This window comes from Haplochromis burtoni, unplaced genomic scaffold (genome assembly GCF_018398535.1).
Source record: "Haplochromis burtoni strain Fernald_Lab_line unplaced genomic scaffold, NCSU_Asbu1 Contig_104, whole genome shotgun sequence".
Classification (NCBI taxonomy): domain Eukaryota; kingdom Metazoa; phylum Chordata; class Actinopteri; order Cichliformes; family Cichlidae; genus Haplochromis; species Haplochromis burtoni.
This window is the reverse complement of record NW_024582465.1, coordinates 1,119,537-1,140,007: the sequence shown is the minus strand read 5'-3', so window position 1 is coordinate 1,140,007 and position 20,471 is coordinate 1,119,537. Positions and strand designations below refer to the sequence as shown.

Sequence of the window (20,471 nt, the reverse complement as noted above, 5' to 3'; positions counted from 1 at the left end):
ATATTTCATTTTCCTATCGTTGCCTAACATTATACCGGTATTACCGTGAACGGTATAATATGGCCCAGCCCTACTACACAGTATTGATTTTTTTTCCCCCACCCCTAATACGCCATGCCAGTCTCTTATGTGTCTTCTAGCCAACCTCAGACTCAGCCTTCCTATTACAGCACAGCCTATAGCTGGAATAACTGTCCTACATTCGTGCCTCCACATGTCTTCAGTCTATATTTCTACCCTCAGTCTTTGTCTTATTTCAGCACTAAGGTTTTGTGTGGATATAGTTACTCTACGTGCGGTGAATAGCTAAGGGGAGTAAAGAGGCCCGTGTTGTGTCATAAGATACTCTGTGTGCTTCATTCCTTCATGGCCTGCTGACCCATGTGCAACAGCTGTTGCACATGGGTCAGCGTATTGATGGCCACATGTTGCGTCAGCCCTTCTCATGAGGCCTGAACGTGTTATTCAGAGCTGTTTTGAATCATTTGCACTGAAAGATAATGGAGTTTTACTCAGCTGTGTTGATGATGATAAAGGTACTGTTAGTGTTTGGTCTCTTAGTCTGTTGGCATACTGAGATATCTGAGCAACCTTTGGATAGAGTGCTATAAAGTTTTACATAGATGTCCACAGTGAAAGTTTAAATCCTTAGACCCCTCGCTCTCTGGCAGTCCCCGGACATTTCAGCGTCAACTCATTAACTGAGATATCTACTCAGAAGCCTTTACTTTTCTTTAGATTGCCATTTTACATTTTGTGCAGACCCTAAAAACCAAAATGACCAGAAAAAGTTGGTTAGTATTATCAAGTCAAAAAAATTCTGTTAACAATGTCTGCTAACTGCTATCCAAAAATGATAAACATAATAAGCATTATACCTGCAGAACATCAGCATGATGTCGTGGCCATATTGGCAAGCTCATGTGAGCTTTATGTACAAATACAAATGTAAAAATCGGGGTGACTTTTTAATCTCTGTCAGCCAGCCCGTGTTTGTATTTGACCTCTTTGACCTCTGTTTGTTTCCCTTCCCTTGCACCCTTGTCCTTGGTCTTCAGTTTGATGAGTGAGAGTGCCGCCAGCCTCCTCCCATCACCACAATGGTCGACATGGAGACCCATTACCATCCCCCCTCTCCCCTGGAGGACTCGGTGCTGGGCAGTCCCCTGTGTGCTGATGACGATTTCATGGGTAGCATGGAGCAGCTCCAGGACATCTCCCAATCCATCAGCGACGACGCTCTTAGCTCATTTGGTGTCCCAAAATACCAATCCTCCAGCAACGGCTCTGATGGGTCCACCGTCCTCGGTAAAATTAAGTGTGATTTCTTTTTGTTTACAAAGTTACAGTCAGACCATGAGTGGTTTGCTTTCTCGCTCTGGTTTCACAATGTCCCAGCACCTCAGTGTAATCTCCTTGCCATTCTTGTTGTTGTCAAACCAGGAGTCCTTCAGTCTATCCCCGTAATCCCTATTTTGCTCCAAATTGAGGTTTAGATAAGAAACTCACTTTGGCCTTTTTAACTTTTTTCTCTTAAAAGGCTGTACTACATTATCTGTTATCTTAACAAACTTTTTCTCAGTCTCCTCTGTCCAGACTAAAACACTTCCTAATGATTTGAGAAATTGCCCTTTTAGCGATTGGTGTGATATCTGAGTTTCCTGAGAGATTTCCTTTCTTTCCTTCAGTATTTCCACCGTTTTTCCATTTTTCTCCTCTGGCCTTATTCGCCTATCATCCTTGTGACTCTCTAGTTTTACCTCTTTTTTTCCTTCTCCTTCTAGCCTTTCTCTTTACCCCATATCCAACAAGGAATTTACACATTCCTAAACCACCATGCAAAACCTATCAGGAAACATCCAATTTGCTTCTGTGTTTCCTCCTGAATAGACTGGGTCTGGTAAATTTACATGCTTAAAAAAAAAAAGAAATGCAACAAGTGAAGGAGCTGTGAAGAGTACATGTAAGACAGGGGAGAAGGGGGGGGGGTGGAAGAGCACTGAGCATCAGAGAAACATTTGATGACATCACGGAAAAGGCAGTGTGAGCGTGCATGCGATTTATGGGTGTTTAGGAGCACAAACACGGTGAGAGACAGGAGCAGAAACTCATATGCTTTCACTCTCTGCTCTCAGTCAAAACATGTGCACTTGCCCCAAGCTGGAACACAGCTCACTGCCAAATGCTGCTTATCCCTGTGCTGGCATCTCTCACCAAAACTCATGTGGCTTGACTTAGTGCCACTGTTTTGTACCATTTCATCTGCGCTATTTGTGTACCAAGCAAGTTCTACCAACCACGTTCCCTTTGCAGTGTGGAAATGGAAAGCTGTTGGCAACACGCAGCAAACCCCATGACCTGTCATCCATGACGAGGATCTGTAATAGTACTACATAATGATGCTATGTTTGTGACAGGCAGTACATCACAGCGTGTTAATATCTGTAAGTAAATGCTGTGATGGAACGGGCTGTCCTGGTTGGGTCATAGAGGTGCAACTGTGCTTCAGATTCACCGGCTCTTTGGCAGAGAGAGGTGAATGTGCAGATGTCAATGATCATATGTAGTTCAAATTTCTCAAGCTTTTAACTTTAGACATAGGATGAGGCGGCTCTGTGAAATTTACATTTTTTTGGGTCAAAATTTTGTGCAGTGCTTTTATCGAGAGATCGAGGGATTTTCAACATAGCATTTCTAAATATACTAGTTTTCTTTAGAAATAATTATTTCTATCTGCACACAATAAAAGAGCAGAAAAAGAATTGTCTCACGAAGCAGGAGATGGATATAGAAAGTTATCACAGCATTTCCAGATGAACAAGAACTCGAGTGAGAAGTATCATCAAGAAATTCAAAGAGCCACAAAGTACAGGACAAGCCTGGCAGAGGTAGGAAGTGAAAGATTTCAAACACTCTGAAAGAAAACTAGTGAGAAATGTGTTTGAAGACCCCAGAACAACTGCCAAGACACTAGCTAACTAGAGACGTAGCTAAGTCAGGATCTGTAGTCTCAAAGAAGACAGTCACCAGAATCCTGCACAGGAATGGACTGAGAGCTTGCAGACCAAGAAGAAGAGACACCCTAAAGCCAGACTGAAGTATGCGGGCAAACTGGAAGCGCTCCCTTTGGTCAGATGAGACGAAACTAGGGTTTTCTTTGTGTGTAAAATAATGCAAGGATCCAAAAACTAGGATTTTTGGAAAAGCATTTTCTTTTCATTTTGTGACCTTCAGACACTCGGCCACTTCTGTCTTTGGTTCTCAGTGATTCCGTCTTCTGTACAAGCTTGTGAATATTCATTTCATTTTAGTTTTTTGTGCCATTCCTTACTTCAGTTAAAATTATAATAGCATTTGTTGACAAATAGTAAAAAACCCAGATCTTTTTAGTTACCATTAAATATTAGTGTCATTTATATATCAGGAGAAAATGTAATCATGTGCATGCTTGTTTTATTAGATGCGCTTACGCCAGCATCCAGCCCATCATCGGTTGTTTATGGCGTGGTGGCTGGCCAGGAGGAATTGTCATCTTCATCCACATCACTGAACCTGGAGTGCCGAGTGTGTTCTGACCGCGCCTCGGGCTACCACTACGGAGTCCATGCCTGCGAGGGCTGCAAGGTGAGATAAAGATTTTTGTAAAATAAAGAAGAAGTGCTCTGAGAGCGCACACGGCAAGGCAGCTCACTCTCTGGACAGTATTTACTTTTAAGAGAATTGTGTTGTATTTTTTTATACATTCATTTTGTTTTCTTCGGTCTTTTTTAAATGCACTTAAAGACGTTTATAGTGCTGTAAAAACAAATGTAAAATGCAGGCTTTTGTTATTTTCCTTTTTGAATTTAATATGCTTGACATACTCAGATTTTGAGTGTACAGTATTCCCACGCCACATCGCGGTTCACGTTTTGCGGACTCTTTACAATCCCGGATTTATCTATAAATTTATATCACGGGAATTTTGTTAAATTGCGGGTTTCTGCAGCCTATAGGTATACTGTGCCGCTGCACATACAAATGTTTTTAAAATACTGTACGAATGGATGTATCTCAAAAGTGTTTAGGAGGGTAGAAAAGTTTTATAAGAGTGTGCGGAGGGTTTTTATGGTTTTAAATATATAAAAATAATAAAATAAACATGGTTTTTACATTCTAGAACGTAACCCCTCGGATAATTGCGGGATAATTACTGTAATTAGTTTTTTCATATGTGCCTACACTACATGTGTAGCATTCATGCAATTGTTGTATAAAATTCCTTTAAATGTTTAATAAATAATGCAAAACTTCCTTGGCGAATGTAGCTATTGTCGAAAAAGTGGTTCTGTCATTATGCTCGATAGGCTTCATAGGTGCTTTTGCCAGATGAGCGCACTCATCTTTTCACCCTATGCCCTGCTTAATCTTTACCACCAATATCCATCCAATCTCCTTCCCCATACAGCACCCTCAGTGAGGCACAGAAAGCCAGCTTAACCCACTTTAACCAGTTTCAATAGAGTAAATTATTTCTTATTTTTAGGTATAACACTAAAAAAAGAAGGAAAAGCCAGACTGAATCCAGGTGCAGTGTGTGTCTTGTGACTAATGATGGCTTATAACAACATCGTAAATGTCACATTTGGCCTTTACACATGGTTGCTTATTAGTCATTCAGTTAATTGTTTACCAGTTGTTGAAGAGGAAACCAAGGCCGTCTTAAGATAAACTAAGGGTCAAAGACGGTGTGACTTGAGATGTTTTTCAGCTACTGCTGGCTGTCACTTACTTCAGGTAAACGATCTGGAAGACATGGCGATTAAATCGGGGGACGTCTGTACCTCTGCGCTCTGTAAATACACTTAACTTAGATGTGTCAGCCAGTGATAGAAGTGATAGAAAAACTCAGATAAAATGGAATAATCATGTTGCGTGACTGTAGATCAGTGCTTTGATACAGATGTATCTGTAGTAGATGCTACCTGAGGTCAGTCCACAGGTCAGCCAGAGTTGTTTTACAGCAAGTCCTAAGGCTGTAAAACAATAAATCAAAGACATTTCTCCGAAGTCAAGGTAAATTTGTTCAGCCTATACCTTTAGGAAAAAGTCATGTCAGTGCATATCTATAAGAGGTGGCCTGAAAGTACTAAAGGTTAATGTTAAACCCCAAACTTTGAACATGAGTTGAATGGGAGAAGTCAACATTTCTTGATCATAACCAGAAAATCTAGAAATTGTGCCTTTAATTACTAATTTAAACAGCGTTATCCTCACGTTCTCTTAAAGCACTCAATAACTGAGAAATGATTATGTAGAGCAGAAGTTCTCACATTGTTGATGACAGCTGTGAGAAGAAAGTGAGTCCTTCTGTCACCTTGTATAATGAGCTGAGTGAGTGACTGATGACAGTGAAAGGGTTACTGGGATGTGGGAAGAAACTGTAGGAAGTATTCGAGAAACTTAATGAAATTCTGAAATATGGATGACTAAATATGCCACAATCAAAGTTACAGTTGAGGAAAAACAGCAGTAGTTTAGCCAAAATTAGAAAAAAATATGAATGAATGAAAATCTGATTTTTACTTTGTTTATTGTTGATAAAGGTTTTTCTGTTACAAGTTACTGATGATTGCACAGCCAAACCATGGAATCAAAGTCTTTATTTCAAAGATATAAGAAAGAAATGTTAATTTACAAAAGAAATAAATGAACATGAAATAAAAGAAAGCTATCATATTCACGTTTCACGTCAAACTTTTAAATGTCTCTCTGCTGCAACACAGCTGAGTGAAAATGACTCATTAACAAGACTCTGTAGGACTTGACTGCATGCTAAATAAATTTAAGTGTTTGGAAAATTGTATTTCTAAAAATACTATTATTGTACCATGTTCATTCACTAATGAGCTGCTGTAACATGAATCAAATGACTGAATTGCCACTTCAGCATGTAGTCAAGTTTTTCTAATGACCTACTAATTTTATTAGGGTGTTCTGCAGCAGGGATACATAGAAAAGTTTCAGGACACTGGCCCTCGAGGACTGGAGTCTGACACCCGTGCTTTAGGTCATTATATGCCAGGGGTGGGTAACTCCAGGCCTCGAAGGCCAGTGCCTTGCAGGTTTTAGATCTCACCCTGGGTCAACACACCTGAATGAAGTGATTAGTTCATTACCAGGCCTCTGAAGAACTTCAAGACATGTTGAGGGGGTAATTTAGCCGTTTGAATCAGCTGTGTTGGATCAAGGACGCATCTAAAACCTGCAGGACACCAGCCCTTTAGGCCTGGAGTTCCCCCACCCCTGTTATATGTGTATAAGTTTTCATTATACAATCAAATCTATACATATATGTGCGAAATAAATATACTTATCGAATACACAGGCTTTTTTAGATTAATATATATATTAGTGCTGCCAGCGTTAATCTCATTAAAATGACGTTAAACGCCATAACCGCATTAACGTGGCAAATCTCTGTTAGCGAGTTACTGCGGATCGCGTGGGGCTTCACGGCGTCAACGCGTTAAAATATCTTTATATATATATCTGTATACACTGATCAATAATTATTTAAATACACATATCTAAAAGTATTGCTTTTTATATACACAAATATCCATATTTAATGTAAAGCATGACCATTAAGCACCCTGCCTCATCCATATACTGATTTAGAAGTGCTTTTTTTAAATATAATTTTTTTTATTTGTGTAAAAATAAATTAATTAATAAAAAAATAAGGAAACAACAACCATGGAAACCAATAGTTGTCCATAATTTTCTTACAACACACACACACACACACACACACACACACACCTGTTTTTGTTTAGTTCTTCTCTGATGTTTGGTCAGCGATCAGTAATAGAAACATGACCCTCACCAGTCAGGACATTCATTCAGGATGACATTGGATGTAAGCAAAGCCGGCATGCAGCCCACTTGAGCGAAACTGAATTTCTTTTCCATCACCGAGTTATTGTATACCTGTTTGTGTGCCAGTGTCAGGCTCAGGGTTAGTAGGTGAAAGTCAGCCGGTGTTGCGAGCTCACATGACTGTCACACGTCTGTGTATTCTTGCTCCGTACGTACTTTAGCAAACTGATTGACTGAGTTTTGGATGAAATCTTTGAAGCTTGCTGTTAGCAAGTAAAGGATAAATATGTTATGAAGCACCTCCCCAGGACATTTTCCTACCCTTCGATGAACTATAAGTGCTGTTTGGTCCATCTGTTCCTTACCAAAGTTAAATATTGCTTTGTGTTAAGGTTGTGTAAACAGAAGGAAACTGGTGGTATTGCTTTGTGAACAAAGAGCTGCTTTTCCCATGATTATCGTCTTAATACAGTGGGGAGACGATAATTTTATTTCTGAAACTGGCTGCTGAACGGCTAACTTTATTAAAAGTAAAATGTAAACTTTACTCTGTTTTATTTAAATTTTTATGAACTTTCTCAAAGAATACTTCACTTTGTGTCTGGGCAGTCTGGTCAAATGAAAACACGTTTGCTTCGTGTGAGCACTAATTACATTTCTTATGTTCTTTTTTTTTTTTACCCCTCCCCTCAACCCCCCAGGGTTTTTTTCGCCGGACCATCCGTCTGAAGCTGGAGTATGACAAGTGTGAACGTCGCTGCAAAATCCAAAAAAAGAACCGCAACAAGTGCCAATACTGCCGCTTCCAGAAGTGCCTGTCAGTGGGAATGTCCCACAATGGTGAGTCCTGGGCAGTGCTTCGAGCTCAGAAGCACACATCCACACGTCCATCTTGCTTGTTACTTGTAAACACAGACTACTTAACAGAGTAGCACAGTTGTGCTGCTGCCAGGGAAGATTGAACAGGCACGTACCCACATAATTAGCACAAATAAGCCATCAGACAGTTGGGTGTTCAGATGCATGTTAAGGCAGGTCCCTAACTGACACCTAATTCAGGCGAATATAGATTTATATGTCGTCTTCATTTAACCTTTGGACAATTTCCACTCTTTTTATTCAGAAATAGACCAGAAACAAACCTGCATATGGAAGGCACGCCCGTTCTCTGTCTTGGCAGTGCTAGTATCACATTGCATTATAATTACATTGGCTGAAACTGCTTGACCCATTTGGTGCAGATGTGCAAACAGGAAGGGAAAATCACATGACCTTGTGCGTCCCTCCACCCGATTTTTTTTATTTTTTATTTCCAGCTTGCAAATACCTGGCGCTCACTAATAGTCCGATTTTGTGCAAATTTAGTACATGGAGAACATCAGGAGAGCAAATTATTAAGAGTTTAAGTGGTTCTCACTATTGCTAATTTATCACCGTTACTAGTTCGTTGAACTTCCGCATAGTTCTATTCACTTGGACACTGAAAAGAAATCTTGTGTTTTGCAGCAATAACCTCTATTTCTGTCTGTGTGTGAGGGGAGATATGCATGTTGGAACACAAGGATTTCACAATTGGAAAAGCTTAAAAGATTCCCTCCTTGGTGTGGGCTGTCTTTCTTTTAAATACAAAAATATTGTGTGAAATGATATTTACACTCAAAATATTGCACGTCATGTTGACCCTGGGCTAAGGTCATTGTGCTGATCGAAAACATGAGTGTATGTGTTTGTATGAGTGGACTTCTGCTAAAGGTATCAATGCAGCCAGTCCGTGCACACAGAGTGTGTGCACACTTTGCCGATATTCCACGCTGGTGGTAGCAAACCTGTGGACGTGTAACAGATTTGATTTCTCTCTGGAGAGATTGACCGAATATAGCCTTCTCTGTTGAGATATAGTTTAGGTTACCCCTCCTCTTATGGTTTATGTTATTGACTTCATTGAGCAAAATGTAAGCGAGTACAGGAACTTGAGGGTATGTGAGACCGTCGCAACCTTACAACCTGATCTTTGGAGGTGTGGTGACACCAGAGGACCACAGCACGGCTATTTTTGTATGTCTCTTTGTATCGATTTAGAATCATTTACAGTAGCCACAAGTATTGCATTTTATTTTATTTTTTTAAATTTCAAATGTAAACCGATCAGACATTCAAAGTTAAAGCGTCAACAGAAAGGTGAAGAAGTTTAGAATAAAAATGGTTACATTTACATTTCAGTCTCAGCATGTAGTTTATGTAAAAGTCTTTATTTCCAAAACGTAATCGAAAAAAGGACTGGTACACCGATCAGGCAGTGATCAGACTCATCTGTTAGTGGGTGGGATATATCAGGGAGCAAATGAACATTTTGACCTTGTAGTTGACATGTTAAAATCAGGAAAAACGGGCAAGTGTGAGAATTTGAGCAAGTTTGACAAGAGCCGAATTGTGATGGCTAGACGGCTGGGTCAGAGCATCTCCAAAACTGCACCTCTTTTAGGGTGTTTCCAGTCTGCAGCGGTCAGTATCTGTCAAAGGTGATCCATGGAAAGAACAGTGGTGAACCAGTGACAGGATGATTGACGCACATGAGGAGTGAAGGATCGCCAGTGTGGTCCGGTCTAACAGACAAGCTATTGTAGCTCAAATTGGTGAAAAATATTTAATGCTGATTCTGATAGAAAGGTGTCAGAATACACAAATGAGTCAGGGATGGGCAGTCAGATTTTTTTTGTCTTTTGGGTCCTGCCATCCATGTGGATGTTACTTCACGCATACCGCCTACTTAAGCAATACTGCAGACCACGTGACCCTTTCATGGAGGCGGAATTCCCTGATGGCCTCTTTCAGCAGGATAATGCACCCTGCCACAAAGCAAAAATGGTTCAGGAATGGTTTGAGCACAAGTTTGAGGTGTTTGATCCATGGAGGCCTCACCTCTCAGCTTTGAGGACTTAAAGGATATGGTGCAAACATCTTGGTGCCAGATATCACAGCACACCTTCAGGAGTCTTTCCCTGAGGAGCCGGGCTGTTTTTAGCAGCCAAAGAGGACCAAGACAATATCTAGGCAGGTGGTCATAATGTTATCCTTCATCATGGTATATAGTGCTTTTCTACTCTAAATGAACACTCAAAGTACTTTTTTAATACAAGCTTCATTCACCCAAAAATACACACATCGCACTTTTCTTTACCCAAACACTTTGTTTCTAAGCATTGCAACAGCACAAAAACTCTTTATTAGCAAAAGGGACTGAAAGTTTTCTCAAATCCAGCAACTTATTTCCTCACGCATTTCATTTGCTGACAAGACGCAGACGGCTCAGCAGACTGACGGACTGACCCCTGCCCACCTTCAGCTCCCTTCCACACTTATCCCCTCATACTGTTGCTTAGGAATTAGACTTACACGAAGCTTAGCATCAATCACTTCCTCACATCTTAATTGGACTTGGCTCCTGGCCAGGCGCCCACTGTGGAGCTTTACTAGCTTCAGATGATCCATCCACATTCTGAGCAGTAATCTAACGGGCCCTCGTGCTGCCTGCCAGCTCAAAGTCTCATCCTTTCGCAGTCCTCTTCAGTATGCTCGGATTCATTTTGTAAGCAACCATCAATAAATATCTGATGGGTTTTTTTAATGCTTTTACAGGCTCATAAAAAACAGGCAGTTAGTACAGCTGGTCTCCTCACACAGACGTGCAGATTTGTGTGTGAGTAAAACAGCTTGTGCACATTTAAACTAGTGAAGAGGGGTTGGAAATAGTTCACCTCTAATCTCATTAGTCAAATGGGATCAGACAGTCTGAGCGATGCCAGCATCCTCTCATAGAGAAATAGCGCTTATTAACACATGTTGTTGAAGAACATTTCAAGCAAATGTTGCCCACTTTGTAATTTGTGCTAACTTATGTCATTACTGTAATGCATAAAAAGTCCATTTGCCTTTCAATGGCAAGCAGACATGTTTACTGTCTCTTTTTTTTCTTCTTATCCTTGCACAATGTTTCATATAGCACAGGATATTTCTGATGCACTGAAAATTGTTACATATTTGACTGAACCTTCTATGGTAAAGTGTTTTTCCTGACCTTTTAAACTGTTTTTGTTGCTGTAGATTTATTGTACGTGTTCGGGCATAGCGAGATGTTTTGGCAAAAGCCAGGGGAACTAAATTGACTTCATGAAACAAGTCTCTTGTTTCTTCGATGTTTGTACTTTCATCCGGCTATAAGCCACTGAATTTAAGCTGGCACTGAGACGGGCAGATACAAGTTAAATTACATCTTTGATTGAGCTCAGCATTGGACGTTTATGGTGTTATCGTGGAATGTGTTCTGTTGTGTTCAGCTATAAATGCCGTTTTAACTTGTCCATTCCATCTGTGTATTCTCTTCCACTAAATTCATCCTGTGCTTGTATGTTATTCAAGAGTCCCTTCTTTAGAATACAATATAAGGCTGTCTGCACATCCTCTGTGGTGTTTGGCAACAGATATGCAAATTCAACAGCTTTTTGAATTTGCAGAAATTGTTTATATTTTCTGGATACATTTAATATTTTGCCTTCATTTTTAAGTTTGCTTGAAACAGTTGTATTTAGCAAGGTGCTTTTACTGGAACTGCACTTGGTGTAACTGAAATAAATCTATGACTCGACACTTTTATGTCACCAAAAAGTCATCTCCATCTCTCTGTGTGCTGTCCGCAGCCATCCGGTTTGGTCGGATGCCCCAGTCAGAGAAGCTCAAACTAAAGGCGGAGATGGTGACGGTGGACAAAGAGGTGGAAAACCCCCAGCTAGCTGACCAGAAGACCCTGGCCAAGCACATTTATGAGGCTTACCTGAAGAACTTCAACATGAACAAGGCCAAGGCTCGATCCATTCTCATGGGCAAGACCAACACTGCTGTACGTTGATTAGTGAGTAAAGTAATGGGTTGGTGAGTGAAAAGTGTTGCACATGTGGACCTCATATTCGCACGTTCTTCCATTTCCAGCTTTTCCTCATAGTGCGAGGTCATGTGGTTTTGTAACTTTTAATTTATTTTTTCATGTCTCAATATGACCTGGCAATCACTCCCTTAGAGATTAGACACAGCCAGCCAATGACAAAAATAAGTTGCTCAACCAGCGGAGCAATTCAGCACACAGGATGGGCAAGGACTTACTTAAGCCTGTTACTTAGCCTTTCACTGTGCATTTCCCTTAATGTGTATGTTCTTTTTATCACCCATTCCCATTCACCCTAAAAGCATTCCCCCCTCCGATGTGCTTCTTTCCTACCGAGGGGGATAAAAAGCGGGGGGCTAGAAAAGGAGAGGTTCATGGACTGCAGCCCAGAGAGTCTGAATTCCATGGATGGATGTGTAGGTGTAAAATAGGTCAAGAGGGACAGATCGGTCCAAGCGCTCATCCAAGTTCAGGCACAGATCTTATCCACTGCTTCAAAGCTCCTGATGAACAAGCAGAGTGGGTAGAAAGTACTCAGTGACTGATTATTGTTTAACCTACCTTTGCTATCGCAGCGCTTTTACACAACTCGTAACTGCCCATAAAAGTCTTGTTGTAATCTCAATAATGTACATCTCAATAAGTCTCATCAAATTTAACTTTACTCATACAGAGACTATTAAATATACATGTGTATATATATGTCTTGATCTGGATACAAATGCTTGTCACTTCAACCCAGGCCTAAAGGTCTCACCAATGAGTAAATAGCAAGTTTCTGCATTCTGAAAACTTTAAAAGTGAAGATTAGTATCTCCCCCCTGCTTTGACGTGTTACTCCACTGCAGCGTCTTCTGTTTAGAAAACAATTCAAATGATTGCAATGCCAGTACACATTTGTGTAGTTCATGTGGCAAGCAGTGATATAATATAAGGACAGTTCCTGAAAAGTGTATCGTGTGACAAATTGGAATCAGCAACAAGTTGTGGAAAACACTAGTTTTGCTATTTCACTTAAGAGAAATAGAAAGACGCTTTTTAAAAGAATTCCACCTATTTAGTCTTTCTTTTAATGCATCACAATAATAATTCTAGCGAGTTTTACTCAAAAATATGTTGTGCTCAAAAAGCAGAGTATACACGCTTTGACTTCTGGAGCTGTGAACCTTTTTTGATCTTCTCCTCATCTGAACCTCCGTTATCAAATCAAGGAATGTTAGCATGACGTAAAAGTACAAAATTAACCACCTCAGCGTTGTGTTGCGCATACCTTCCCTTGTTACTCTAGCCCACAGTTAGAGCAGCATTCATGAGTCAGAGCTCCGATGTGCAGCAGCAGGTGTAAAGCTGTTCATCGAAATGCTGTAACTTGTCCTCTGTGGGAACAGTGACATAACCGAAACACCCGTTAACTGCCCACAATGCTTTTGTATGGTTTCTGTACAGGTACACTCACTGTAAACAGACCTCTTGACAGGGCACTGGGCACAGTGTCAACATTTAAAATTTTAGACATTTTGAATTAAACTCTGTGTTCACGCTGCATTTCTTTGAGCTCTAACTGTGCCTTCAGTTGTGGATATTGTGAGTAACATCTAAATTTTTTTTTTTAATTGTCTTGGTCGATGATTTCGTTGTTGTGACAATGCTTCTTGGAAATTAATTTTATACTGTTGGAAAGCCTGTTTGTTTGCCCAACAATGGTGCCAGAAAATGACAGAAAATGCATTTGTGGGTTGCGCATATGAAAAACAAAAAAAACCCCAAAAGCCAAATCTTTACGTTCCAGATTTACTGCCAAGAACAGTTGTTACAACAAAGAAATAATTGATCAAACACAAATTTCCTTACTTTTTGTGCGAGGTTTATAATTATAGTTACCTACAATCATATATTTCTTATTTTTCTATATAAATATAATTGAATTCAGCAGAACTTCAAGCACGTAATAGTGAGCTGGTTTTTCTCAAGCACCGAAACAGCTCTGACTCAGGGCATGGATATGGGACCTCTGTGGGTGTCCAGCGGTTTTTGGCACTAGAACATTGGCGACGGATCCTCTGGGCCACATGTCCCCGCTTGGTTCACTCGGATTTGGAATTAGTGGAATGTGTGCATCAGCATCTAAGTTTAAGTAAGTTTTAGCTGTTCAAGTAACTTCCACATGAATTCAAGCATTGCGTTGTGATGAGATGATCACTGTTGCACTTTGTGCCTGTTTGTGGGTTTAATGATGTGGCTGGTGTGTGTGTGTAGCAGGAAAATGAAGGACAGTACGCGTGTCATCGCGGAAACAAAACATTCAGATGTCAATAAGGGCTCTAGGCTTAGCCTTTCCTCTCAGTGAAGATTATGATCTGTAAACACTCCAGTCAGTCAGTTATTCACGTTGGCAAGTTTGCTGAGTCGGCATGTTCCATGTCAGGTCTCGTCTGTCACGAATCGTCTTTTGTTAACAGGCCAAAATCCCAGTTCTCGCTTCTATAACCTCTGTTGCATTTCAGCTGAGACACATTTTTAACAAAGCATTATATTTTTAGTTTTATAGTGACGTGTATTTCCCTACCATCCACAGCCTTTTGTCATTCACGACATGGAGACCCTCCAGCTGGCAGAGCAGACACTGGCGGCCAAGATGGTCGGCTCCGTGGGAGCGATGAAGGACAAGGAGGTGGAGGTTCGGATTTTCCACTGCTGCCAGTGCACGTCGGTGGAAACCGTCACGGAGCTCACAGAGTTTGCAAAGTCCGTCCCCGGGTTCTCGAGCTTGGACCTCAACGATCAGGTGACTCTTTTGAAATACGGAGTGTACGAAGCCATTTTCGCCATGCTTGCCTCCAGTATGAACAAGGATGGGCTTCTTGTAGCGTACGGCTCAGGCTTCATCACCCGGGAATTCCTCAAGAGCCTGCGTCGACCGTTCAGCGACATGATGGAGCCAAAGTTCCAGTTTGCCATGAAGTTTAATGCGCTGGAGTTGGACGACAGTGATCTGGCTCTCTTTGTGGCTGCCATCATCTGCTGTGGCGGTGAGGAAATTTGTTGCATGCATTCTTCAGTATCCTATAAAATCCTTTTTACATTACAAAAGATGATGATGTTTCTCTCATTTTCATTTTGGCTAGACCGGCCAGGCCTGGTGAATGTGGCACACATCGAGGTGATGCAGGAGAGCATCGTCCAGGTCCTGCAGCTCCATCTGCTGGCCAATCACCCCGATGACACTTTCCTCTTCCCCAAGCTGCTGCAGAAACTAGCTGACCTGAGGCAGTTAGTCACTGAGCACGCACAGCTTGTGCAGGAGATCAAAAAGACAGAGGACACCTCACTGCATCCGCTCCTGCAGGAGATCTACAGAGACATGTACTGAAGACTTTGGAGGTATAACCACAGTAGGAAAACAAGAAACCATCTCCTTCTGAGCGGGGACTTGAAAAGAAGAGGAGACGTCCACATACTGGGTTTGAACCACTTAACCTCTGACCCTAAAGGGTTAGCTTTGGTGTCTGTCCAGTGTAAGGGAACCTAAAGGTGAAGAAAAAGGAGGCTGATGATTCATTTGATTTGACAAAGTGCTTTCCACTTCATTGTGTGTGAATCTTATCAGGCAGAAGAATCATGTATGCTAAGATACTTTGTACAGCTGATTGAGCCCCTGTCCAGACACCACTGAATGCAATCTCTGACCAAACTCTAAATGTTCTTTTTTCCATATTTTTTTTAAAACGTCTGTAAGGTCACCTCCTTGGTGGAACCCTGAGGTAACCCTAATTTGAAGAACAAAAGTGAACTTTATAATTGCCACTCCAGCCGATTGTTTTACAGCAACGAGCCATATGCCCGAATAACTTAATAACAGCAGCAATTATGCAGTTTAAATCAAGGCAGCTTCTCCTCAATTGGCTACCAAAATGTGGCCGGTTGAGGAGCCAGTGGTTATGAGCACGCCAGCCCGCCACCGTGATTCTCAAGCTTTTCTGTGGAGTCACGTCCTGAACATAACCATTTTATCTGTACGTCATGTCCCCGAAGTCATACTTCTTAATGACACAGTAGAAATTGCCATCATCATTATTATTATTATTTTATTTTATTTTAATATTCTTAACAAGAAATACGACTTAGTGCTTAAGTTGTCCACAAACTGTACTGGGAATGCTATTTTTTTTTTTCTTCAAATTAGGTAGCAGTGCCCAAAGTTCAGACTCACTGTGTACATGCACCACAATGCACTGAAGCACAAGCATGCCTGTGATATGTTAATGTGACACTTTTCTAATGGAGGTTTCAAAGGACAAAAAAGACATACACAGGTGTTTAGCACTCCCTCCTGATGTGTGTTCTGGTATTAAAGGGCTAACACTGTTATTAACCACAATACAACTCTGACACGGGCGACACATGAATTCACTCAGCGAATCTCTCTCTCTCTCTCTCTGTTATTGTGTTTAACTGTCTGTTTGGTCCTCATAACACACGTGTTAGTTAAGATTTAACAATCTTATGTGCACATTTTTCCCTGATGAAAATGTAATTGTTTTTATTTTTCCCAGCTAAGAGAAAACCACAGTGATGAGGCCTCATTGGTGAAACATCTAGTTTGTTAGTTGAAAGGTTGTCACACTTTCATTTGTTTAGTTTTCTCTGTGAAATCACTTGGCCAGTTATAGAAGACCGTCAATCTGGACGTATGCAGGTAAAAGAAAAATGAGTCCGTAGCCCTTTTCCTACTCAGTTATTCTCTGGCTTTGGTGTTTTTTGCTATCTAACAAAATAGGGACATTTCCATGTGAAAGTGCCGCTCCTGCATTTTGTTGTCACACTGCCTTTAATATAAAATACATACGGTGGACATCAGAGGACCTATGTTAAGGGAATGCTGAAAACATGCATAGTTTTCTGATAGTTCGGATCATACACATCTGACTCTCTGTGAGAGGGCGCTACTCCTTTTCTGCCTCATCACTCACACTGTCCTGAAATGATCATTGAATTCAGAGAAATGTTCCTTATGTTTGTAACACATCGCAACATCAGAGCGGGCTTTACATAACTGAAGCTTTCACACTGACTGCTCACCCCAGCTTTTAACTCTCGTGGTAAACAAGGTACTAATGATGATTGACTTTTGTATTCGTAAGTTGGGTGAATACTTTCAGATGTTTGAATATTTACAGTAAATGTTGTTATCTACTGTTTTGTTTTGTTCTTGGTCTAAATGCGTCATGCTTGTCTTTGAATCGAATCGTATTTTTATACTGAAGTATGAATATATAATATATATATAACAAAATCTCACATGTGTTTAGTTGAAATGGCACAGCTGAAGAGTACATTGTAAATAGACTTAAGGTGTAACAGGGCAACTGGTAATCTGCATATCCATAGATCTGAATTTTTGAAATGGAGAGTCATCTAGACCATAATGTGCATTCAGTTCCTTCAAGTTGCACTTCGTTTATCTGTCGAATTAAGCACTAGAATTTTAAACTGTAAGCATGCATGGTCTGCGCAGGGCTACACTAGCTTACATGTTTGAGTGGTTAGTTATAAACTTGACCTCTGTGACCTTTTGATTACCATGAAGAGTAAAAAGGAACAAAACATTTCATAGGAAATGTGAAGGCACAGCTTAGCACTGATCATCCAGTACTAATCCCTTCTTCTAATGCTTCTATCTCAGGTTGTACATAAGAAAACAAAGGGGGTAATATATGCACAGATTGGGGGGGTGGGGGGGGTCACATAATATCTCTGTTGGTTTATAGAGAAACTGAATGCACTCGTAATGTAATTTGCCATTAAATCACATGCTATAGCAGTAAATGTGTTGCAGTAATGAGAAAAACACGTATATTGTTTTACAATTCTGATCTCATCGTGCTTTTTCTCTTTGTTTTTGTCTGACTTTTCTCACTCGCTGCTATATTGTACTAACTTACCAAGCATTTCTTATGCCATAAGTAGATTACTGATCTTTAAACTGCCTCTACTTGCATATATCTGGTCACAGAATGTCAGACCCACTTCAGCGCAGCTCAGTTTTTAACCTTGCAGATTTCCTGGGACTCGCTCATCCCAGGTGTGCTCGGGGAAAAAACCACAAACCTGTGTGTGCCTTAGTGTGTGCCATAAAACACCAGATTTAAAAAAAATAAATAAAATAAAAAAAGTTTCTTGCACACACACTTGTAAACTGTTGGCATCTTCAGCTAGATTTAGCTGTTTGTGACACAAAAGGGTCCCACAGGCTGGAAAATAATGTCACTGTACATTCTATACAATGTGCACCCTTCTGGGCAGTAACAGTGAAGGATTTGCTTTTCAAAAATACAGACTTTTTAAATGTTAAACATAAAAAAAAAACTGCTAGAAACTTTATCAACAAGGCAACTCAAAATGTCAACAAGATGTCATGTAAATTTGCAAAGTCAGCTTTCCCTTAAGAATGTCTTTTTTGTGTGTTGAACTGTCAAGGGACTTTTAAACTTTTATCAGGGAATCGTAGTCTTCCTTTGTTGAACTAGCTCAGGATATAGGACAGTACTGTTTTCCCTTCCTCATTCACTCTGGAGTGAGTATAGAGTGCTCTGCCTTACAATACGCATACACCAACAACAATACAGATTAAGATTACCTTTATTTTTGTTTTTCCTGAACTGAAAGAAAGAAAAGAAAAACTTGGGCTTACTTGGGGCAGCAGTTATAGGATTTAGAAACGTGATTTTTTTTCTCTCCTGAGTTAAACTTGTTTCTGTGGCTGTAGTGTCATGCAAAGAGACCATGGAGTCTCCCTTTCGATGTGTCGTTAATGTGTACTGTGGCTTGATAACAATACTGTAAATGTTTGATGAATGTATATTTAGTCATTTAAACGATGAAACAAATTGAGATTGAATGGATTTAAAAATAAAGTGATTTTAAAATCTGCTACGTATCGTGTGTTCAGACTTTAGTAGGTAACGCCAGTCAGTGCAAGTTATTTTTATTATAACATTGCCTTATTTACTTTTTATACCAGAGCTAGGTTTCTAGTTCAGATGCATCTTTACGACACCAAGATGTGCACATACAAAACCAAGGTGCCATCAACAAGACAGCTGAGGGACATTTAACCACATATTAGATGAGCTGTATTTACGTATACTTTTGATCCTGTGGGTCATTTTAAAACGGGTGACTCCAGCAAACTGGTAGTCCAAACTGCAGAACCCTGGATTTGCTGCTGAGCCTTTTCTTTATGCCCAATTCATCCATGACTGTCAACCTTCCCATGTGACAAACACCATTAGTTCACACAACGGTCTTTGGCCTGATCTCCAGTTATGATGAGACTGCATACAGAGATAAAGTGCAGAACCTAATGGCACGGTGCACCACTAACAACCTCACCACACACACTGTCTCCTTGGTAGCAAAACCAAGGAGATTGTGGTGGACTTCAGACCGTCTAAGACATAGGTGTCAAACTCTGGCCCGCAGCCTAATTACATTTGGCCCGCGAAGCCATACCAAATTACTATTAGAGCTGGCCTACTGGTATTATACAGCTAATATATATATATTGTTTAGTATTAAGCTTTGCTTGTTCCATATTCAGTTTTCCAGCAAAACTTATTTGAGTCCATAAGAAAAGATTCATTCCTATATCTGGAGGAAGATTTTTTTTTAATAAATATTAATGTTATCCCGCGACTTTGTTCCAGTTTTGAATTTTGGCCCACTGTGTATTTGAGTTTGACACCCCTGGTCTAAGAGAACAGACACAGGTCCTGTGTACATCAACAAAGAGGCTGTTGAAAGAGCCTATAACTCTAAATTCCTCTGTGTGCATATTAAAGATGAACACTCTTGGTCCAAGCAAAGTAATTTCGTTGTTTTGCTTCCCTGCGCATCAGAGGGGGAAAATAGCTCAAAGAAATCATTAAAAGTCCAAACTGACCACAGCATTCATGCCCACGATGAGTAGGGGAGACCGGGGATAGTTGTAACATTTTTGACATTTCTGTCTGTAAATTGGAGCTCGTTGAAGGTAGTGGATTCAAAATGTAATGCAAAGTATTTACATGTCTCTGCTATTAAATAGTGCTGCTATTTTCTCTGCAGCACAATTACCCATTGCATGGTATGGTCTCAAACACGAAGAGTGAAATGTTACAATTAACCCCATAGTCTGGGTTAGTTGTAACATATCCTGGGGTGAAATGTAACACAATGAAATAAGGGTACTAACAAAACATTAACATGTAATCTTTGTTTATTCAACACATGAATGCACTTACATCCATTTATGTAGCTCTATGTGTGTGTGTGTGTGACAGAATGCAGAAATCTAGCTTTTGAACATATTCCAACCCCCCAAAAAAGACATATTATGGAATTTTCTGCAACTGAATATTTCATTAATTTTGGTTGGTCTTCCTTGAGTTTGGCCTCATTGGCTCAGTGGGCATTATAACCTACAACTCTTGCACCAATTTTGAACATAACAATGAAGCTGAAAAAATGTAGTTGTTCACCAGCATCGCAATTCCATTACTTTTTATCCTGGCTTACCTTGGTGTGGTTTGCAGAGTGCTTCAGAAAGATGAGGAAATCTGTTTCTTGCACCCATCCTGATTTATTTCCACTACCAGTACTTCCTACTGGTCCATCTCTGACACAGTGATCTGCA

General features: G+C 40.3%; 1 protein-coding gene across 5 annotated transcripts in view; it reads left to right on the top strand.

The window, feature by feature from the left end:
- The window catches only part of pparab (peroxisome proliferator-activated receptor alpha b), a 46,977-nt gene extending 28,250 nt beyond the window's left edge, over positions 1–18,727 (top strand). For all 5 annotated transcript variants that reach the window (XM_014335325.2, XM_005927826.3, XM_014335327.2 and 2 more), the window contains exons 2-7: positions 1,059–1,308; positions 3,461–3,624; positions 7,563–7,701; positions 11,556–11,755; positions 14,373–14,826; positions 14,923–18,727. In XM_014335325.2, coding sequence (XP_014190811.1) covers positions 1,101–1,308; positions 3,461–3,624; positions 7,563–7,701; positions 11,556–11,755; positions 14,373–14,826; positions 14,923–15,167 — 1,410 coding nt within the window. In that variant the 5' untranslated portion in view covers positions 1,059–1,100 and the 3' untranslated portion in view covers positions 15,168–18,727. The remainder of the gene's footprint in view (positions 1–1,058; positions 1,309–3,460; positions 3,625–7,562; positions 7,702–11,555; positions 11,756–14,372; positions 14,827–14,922) is intronic.
- The last annotated feature ends 1,744 nt before the right edge of the window (positions 18,728–20,471 follow it).